This window comes from Limulus polyphemus, unplaced genomic scaffold, assembly GCF_000517525.1.
Source record: "Limulus polyphemus unplaced genomic scaffold, Limulus_polyphemus-2.1.2 Scaffold3584, whole genome shotgun sequence".
Lineage (NCBI taxonomy): Eukaryota > Metazoa > Arthropoda > Merostomata > Xiphosura > Limulidae > Limulus > Limulus polyphemus.
The window spans coordinates 100,210-107,907 of record NW_013669194.1 but is presented as its reverse complement, the minus strand read 5'-3'; the positions used below and the strand labels follow the sequence as shown (position 1 = coordinate 107,907).

Here is a 7,698-nt window from a genome sequence, read left to right as displayed (position 1 = left end):
TACCCAATAAAGACTTCATATATTCACAGAAAATATTTAATAAAGATAATGTATTAAAAGATATGCTCATGGGCACAACATGGTGGTTACTAGATCAATCAAAATGATTGAGCTAAACTTCAGAGATAATACAGCATACAAACCTGGAATATTTCTAAAGGCTCGAGTCAGCCCATTATCCGAGCAATAAATAATTACTGGACCAAGACGTTGAATACGGCGTCGGTTCCTCATCTTTCCTTTTCCTGCACGGAATCTTTTTGATTTATAAACCTACAATAACAGAGCAGACATACTATAACCACCTTCCGTTACAAACCACTCGTAAATTTACAATGTTATAATAGAAATCAGAGCCAAAAATTAAATCATTTGCTAATCAGAAACACGGACCAAATGGCATGCGTCATTATATTTCTATTAATCATTGGCATAACGAGAAGAAAAAAAAGGGGTAATCAATCAATCATTTTTCTGAAATGATGAAATCTCAACTTCTATGTTTTAGACTCTAACATCTGGTGACAATGGTACACTGGTAGGTTTCATTTTACTCTTCAACTGTAAATTTGACACAAGCATGTTATTTAAATATTTTTGAAATTCACACAAATCAGCTTTATTTTTCAAAACCCAAAACAGTATCAAAACCGAGAATATTCTATTTTTATATAATCAAAAATACACAGAAATTAAATAATTTTGTTACATTACTCACCTTTTGTATATCATTCCACACCTTCAATTTTCTCAAAAACTGAACTGCCTGTTTAGTTTTATTATACTCTTGAATTTTGTCACTCACCACCAGGGGAACTTCTGGAGTTTCCTCAATTTTGTGGCCTGATCCAAATATAAGAAAAGATTTATTCAGAAACTTAAAATCTATAATTTTTAAAGTACCCTTTTAGTACATAATCTAAAGAATAATTATAGATATGAAAAGCAAAGTTTTGTTTATAGAGTAGTCTAAAAACAATTTTTATACACACTACTGTCTTTATTCTACATCAGTCAATACCACAATTATTCACTATCATTGTCGTATGTTAATTCTGTTTATTACACTTAGAAGGGTTTCTTTAACTATATGGCACAGAGATAAGTTCACCCTATCCCGAGTACAAATTTCACTATTAAATCACAAGACCATAGCTTTTCATTTGATACAGGAATTGTATCAACGGGAGAAGTCTAGAGTCCAACAGCAGCTTGATGGAGTAAAGTAGAATCTTATGCTATTACCACAGACATGTGGATGCCATGAACAAAACAATCATATTGTGCTATTACAGTTCATTTCATTGCACAACAGTTCAAGCTACAAAGTTATCTTATAGCAGCCTACGAGTTCCTGAAAGTCACACAGGTGTGAATATCATACCAGAGCTAAACGATATGCTGAGTGGAAGTTACTGTTTTATAGGATAACTGCTGCTACAACAAATAATGGGGTAAACGTCACTGCTGCAATTGAGATGCTTGAAATTCCTCATTTGCCATGTTTCAGTCACACACTGCAACTTGCTGTTGATCAGCCTTTAAAGTTTCCAGAGATAAAGATGACCAGTAGGTGCAAAAACTTGTAAATCACTTTAATCACTCTCCAAAGTCATATTACCTGTTGCAACAAATGCATATTGCTACCATCCACAAACAGCTTTCACTTTTTAATGACATTGTAACCTATATATTTGAAAGAAAAATCCAGCAACAGCAAATACTGTGTGCTACACTATTGGAACCAAATAAAGGTGATTTAACGCCTACTGATATAGAATTCTCCAATATGTAACTGATCATACAATTAATGAAGCCACCAAGGCTTTTAGAGCTCAGAAATATGTTAGTATATCTATGATAAATGCACTGTTACACAAGCTACTTAATAATCTTGTGAAAAACTGTGACTGCTGTGGGATTGTTAAAATGATGAAACTAAAGATGAAAGAATTTACATGATCACTACACTGGACCCATTCTTGATCTACTAAACAAAGATGCCTTTTCTCGACCCACTTTTCAAGTCACTTACAATATTAAAACGTTAAGTCATCCTATCTCTGCTTCACGTATCTTGTTATTCAAATGAAACTTACTGCAGCCAAAATGCAGTAAAACTTTTGTTATAAAAAAAGAAAAGAAATTAACATACATAAGTAAAATGAAATAAAGATAAATCCAAAACAAGAATTGTACATTGCTTTTATAACCAAAAGTTTGTATTATTTCTTTTATGTTAAAATCTGTAACAAGAGTAAACTAAAAACTAAGAAATATACCCTTAGACATTACTAAGGCTGGGATCCCAGTGGCAGCAATAGCAGAACAGATTGCATAACGTCGCTGATTGATATTGATCTTACGATGCCATCGTCGCCAAGTTTTAGTTGGAGCAAACATTCTCCCACCACGACACATGTTGCCAAAAGCACCCTGACCAGATCTGTGTGTGCCTCCACCACGAACACGAGGAATACGAGCCACAGCTCGACCAGTACCCCATGACTCGGCAGACGTTTGGTGACCTTAAAAAGGGTAAATTACCTTAATATTTCAAATTATTTCAATGTAGTGTTATTCAAAATTAAAACCTAGCATATTAGTAAGCAGTGCTTAAAAAATGATTCTGATATATGGTACTGATGTACCAGACTTTGCAACTTGAAATTACAGACTCTCCTAAGAAACTTACAGTAATTACCTATTAATCTCCTCACAATATCATATTTGTAAAAAAATCACAAAACTTCTAAGAGCTAAATGCATCAAGAGATCAGTGCCATTTAAATCATCATGATCAGAAACACGGACCAATGGCATAAATCATCATCTCTCTGAAAACGTAATTTTATCATAATGCAAAGTTCAATTTAAAATATTCTTAACAACAACAACAAAAAAAAGTTTTTCACAATTACATATTTACTCAAACAATATGACAAAACAACAGAATTCTAGTCATTGGTTAGTGATATGCACATAGTTTACTTTTAATCAAATGTTCAACATTTTTTACACAGCAAATTTGTTCTCCCTTAAAAAACCACACATTAACGTTACATGAATAGTAGTATGATATATTTGAACAATATTGTTGTATAAAGACACTAAATATATGTAACTATGAAACTAAGTCAATATATTAAAGTTTAAATTACAAAATCAAATATTAATTATTAGCTAATTAAGACTAGCAAGAAGTGTGTTAGCAAATTCGGTTGTGACTTTTGATGAACTGCTTTCTGAATGACAAGATCACAAGGGCTGCCTTACTAATTGGAGTTCATCTCCATTCAATGGCACACTGTGAACATCTTAATTTAGCCAGCAAAGATCCCATTTTGTTGATGCCATATTGATCAAAAGTCATCACTGTTCAGTGACACACTGTAAATGTCTTAGTTTAGCCAGTGAAACTGTTTTGTTGAAAGAAAAAATAGTACCATTCAGTCAATACAAATTAACTCTTACTGTCCAATTCTGTAAACAAAGAACTGAGATACAGCAGCCTGCTGACAGCCTCATGGACTGTTGGCAGGAGCTGTTTACAGCCCTTGTGGGTTTTTCAAACTTGAAAGACCACATTCACTCCAGCTCATGTTTATTTCTTTTCTCACGTTATCTTAAGAGAAAAATTTCAAATAACATCCCATATTAATCATTTACCACACTAAAAACAAATACCGTTTGGAAGATAAAATTACCATAAAAATCTTACCTGCCTGCTCAGACACAGCATATGGATGGCGTCTATTTTTGGCCATATTCATATGGACAAAGTTGACTACATCTGGACGTATAGGAGCTTTGAAAACAGCAGGAAGGGCCACGGAAGCTCCTGAACGCTCATTTTTTTCAGTATAAACAGTAACAAGTGGTCTTGCAAGTGCAAGCGACTAAAAACAGAGAATCTATCAATCAATATTCATAGTTTGAATAATTTCTAATCAAAAAAATTAGTCTTGTTAATATGCAAGCAATAACAGAACACAATTCTGTGCCCTAACATGTTTAAGAATAACCAACAGCTCAAACTAATTTCAGAAGTCACTACAAATGTCAATACAGACATACCCCCATTATCTGTTATTGTCAGTTTTAATAAGACTAAACTATAAATGTACAACACTAATATTAGACACTGTCCCAAGGAAAAAAACAGTTTTTGTAGTGATTATCAATGGATACTATAATTTTATTCTCAATAAACTTGTAAAATTGACTCAATATTTTGTACTAACAACAGCTAGTTACTAAAGATGTCACATAAATTCTATAAACTTTCAGAAAGTCAGAGCAACAAAAATCAATACCCATAGTTGTTCAACTACTGAAATGTTTCAAGTTCTTCAGATGTAGCTATATTGTCTACTGAATGCCAGAATTCAGTTCTTACTTCAATGGATGGTGGGGATAGCTTAAACCAACTGGACTTAAAAGTCCAATATCTATTTTAATACAAAGTTTATTTTAGTAAAAAAAAAAAAAAAAATTAAAGAACTTAAAAAGAAAATCTGTGTTAATTCATAATTTCCTTTAACAAACGTTGTAATTGAAGCAGGGGTCTCATTTACAGTACACTATAATCCCAAACTCATGTATTTCACACAAAAATTGCATCATGCTTAAAAATTTTGGTTCATAAAGAGGACAAAAAACAACACCTATTTTAGTGCTCAGAAGACTTTCTGATTTCTTCAATGTTCTTCCACACATGTAATCTGAATACAATTTAGAACTGTTTTCAACCACCAATATCACACATCTACATTTTAAGATGGATGCTAGGTATATTTATGAAGTGTGTATTATAATTTGGCCTGATCCATATAAACAATAGCCGAGCTCATGGGTATCATGTGGTTTCCTGTCTATGTAGAGAATCTTGTCACACAACTATTAATGAAATGAGAAACTACTATTAGCTTGATTTCTATACTCATAGAGCAGTTGTCAAGGGAGTGACTATCACACTGATTAGTACAACCATGTTATCTAAAAAGTATGCAAACAAACCTGGAAATCACTATAGTTAACAATATACTTATACAGATCAGAATGCATTGTCTCATAATTTGGATATCTTCATTGTTAATGATATTTTCTGCCAGGATCCCAATAATATCTTGCAAAGTTCAGCCAGCTAAGATTACGTTTAATTCTAAACACATACACTAAGCTAACAATGCTAAACAATCTCTAACAAAATTACAATAATAAGAATAAAAGCTAAAAAGCAATAACATTTGAACCAATAATGATATTAGAAGAAAAATACTATATTACACTTTAATTAGGGAATATAAACACTAGGTGTTGGCTTGTTTCTTTGAAAAATATATCAGTATAACTTGTCTTATTTTTCTCCAATTGTCCCTAACACATCTTTTGACCAATGAAAACTCGTTAAGTTGCTCCACAGTGTGTGAAAACTGGCATTTGTGAATGTAACAAATCTATGACAACACAATACTTTTAAGCTGCATCTCACTAGCAGTAGTTTACCATAAAAAACTAATGATTATGAAGATACAAAAATAAAAGAATACCTGAATCATTTACAAAAATATAAATGTAATACAAAGAAAACGCTCCATGACGTTGTTCTAACAAGTGTCATCTTAATTAACCTTACACTTTAAAAAACACAACTGGCTACAAAATGTAATAAATAACATTAAAGCTTTAGTAACAGCCAAAAAGGAAGCAGAATAAGCTTCTAGAATATAACTATCAAAAACTAATGATGTAATGTCATACAATATACAGAACTGTTATTTAGCTAACTCCTACTATATGTAAGAAAAACTAATGTAATGTGAAACCAATGAAGGTCTACGTTTCAATATGAGAGCAAGACATAACTGTTACATGAGGATAATACATTAGTTTTTACTAATTTTGTCACTGATAATTTAAGTATTCACCCCCAGAATCTATCAGCCAAGGGTATGTCACCCTCAGTTTTTAAATCCTAGAGAGCTGTCTTATAATTACATTTTTAATTGATGTCTCAAGCAATCTCTTGTAAAACCATCATATCAATAAAGGCACACGTCACAGAAGGGTTCAAGTTCTAGTCCTAGAAAAAAAATTGATAGAGCCTAGTGAAATTAAGTATTAAAATTATTCCCACCAGGAAATATTCAAGTGAAAATTTTTTAAACTATTCAAAACAGAGATCAGTGCCATCAAATCGTCATGAACCTCAGAAACACGGACCAATGGCAATAATCATCATATCTCTGTAATAGCTAACATCAAGTTTCTCCAATACAAGCCCAGTACATCTGTGCACACTACCTAAACTAGATTTAGAGCACAGTGATTAAATAATTATCTATGAGCATCTGTTCCATTGATTAATGTCATGAAAATGTCAACTAATCAAAATTGGTGTTTTTGATTATTCCAACTACTCAAACATTAACATTATGTTTTCTCATTATTATCTTATATTAATTAAAGGCTGTTCATCTTAACCCTTTCTATACACATCACGGATCAAAGGCCATGTCATCTCGTTTGTTGATTCAAATTCAAAATTTTATTGAATTACCATTTCATGAATTTATGTCAATAAGTTTGGTATCAAACTGTAGATAATTCAAATTTTAGAACTACACATTACTCAATTTCTTAATTTAAAAGTAAATATAAATAAAAACATAGATAAACCGATTTTTGTGTGTCACGTGGTATGTTGAATGCAACACTGGTTCAAATTAATGTTTGTGATAAAAAATACTAAGTCATTTGTTTTATATGAATTAGAAACTCAAATTACAGACACCAACAAGCTAGAATATAAAATAAGAGGGTCTTATCTTTTCTATTTGCTAAGATATTGCTCAAGTAATAAATCAAACACTGTGGAAACTCTTTCACCTACTTCGATTTTTGGAAATGCTCCCTTATAAACACTTACTTCTATATATGACATAAATAACAAATCGGAAGCTCAGAATGTCCCCCTAATGGTTTCCTAAGCCTTTCTAAGCCTAGCATCATTTCTTTCTTTTAAATCAAGATTTCAGTGAGGTAGGTTGTATCTTTAGTCTGCTTGAAATTTCACATTTTTTAGACCCAAATACAGCTTAGTTACTATGTTTGATAAATTATAGTAGAATTCTGTGGTACTGATACTTATTCAAAATTATATACAAATCCTAAAAAACAAAAATATTTTGTTACACCTCCTCCACGTTAAAGCAGCAACTGAGTATAAAGGTCGCGTAACTAGAAGAGATAATTGTTTGCTTTACTTCTTTATTTACTGTTTTAGAAAAATAACGAAGAACTTATTCAAAATAGCAAAAAATCTATATACATATATATAATGTATAATTGAAATGTGACTGTATTTTACAATATACTAGTCTACTTAAACACAGCCAAGACAGGTCAGTTTTATATTATTGAATACGGTAACACAAGTGCACGTGATCCGCATCATTGTAACTTCTGTATTGTTAGCCAGGCACGGGTTAAAGGTCAATATAATAAATCTATAATGTTATGAGATTTAAGCTACTTCATCTAAACATTTATGTTTGTGTTATAATTTGTAGTCATTCATAATTTGTTTATTTCCTAATTTTTTTTGCGAAATTAGTCAACTTTACCAAACCCGTATAAATTAATTACTGAAAGTAACAGATAAAATATAATTTTTTTTTCTTAAGAAATGTTTGA

General features: G+C 31.5%; 1 protein-coding gene across 1 annotated transcript in view; it reads right to left on the bottom strand.

The window, feature by feature from the left end:
- LOC106469636 (60S ribosomal protein L4-like) overlaps positions 1 to 7,698 on the bottom strand; it is a 12,849-nt gene that overhangs the window by 4,140 nt on the left and 1,011 nt on the right. Inside the window, exons 2-5 of the mRNA XM_013930137.2 lie at positions 3,722 to 3,899; positions 2,283 to 2,528; positions 719 to 843; positions 144 to 273 (exon numbers count right to left, since the gene is read on the bottom strand). Of these exons, the coding sequence (XP_013785591.1) occupies positions 144 to 273; positions 719 to 843; positions 2,283 to 2,528; positions 3,722 to 3,899 (679 nt within the window). The remainder of the gene's footprint in view (positions 1 to 143; positions 274 to 718; positions 844 to 2,282; positions 2,529 to 3,721; positions 3,900 to 7,698) is intronic.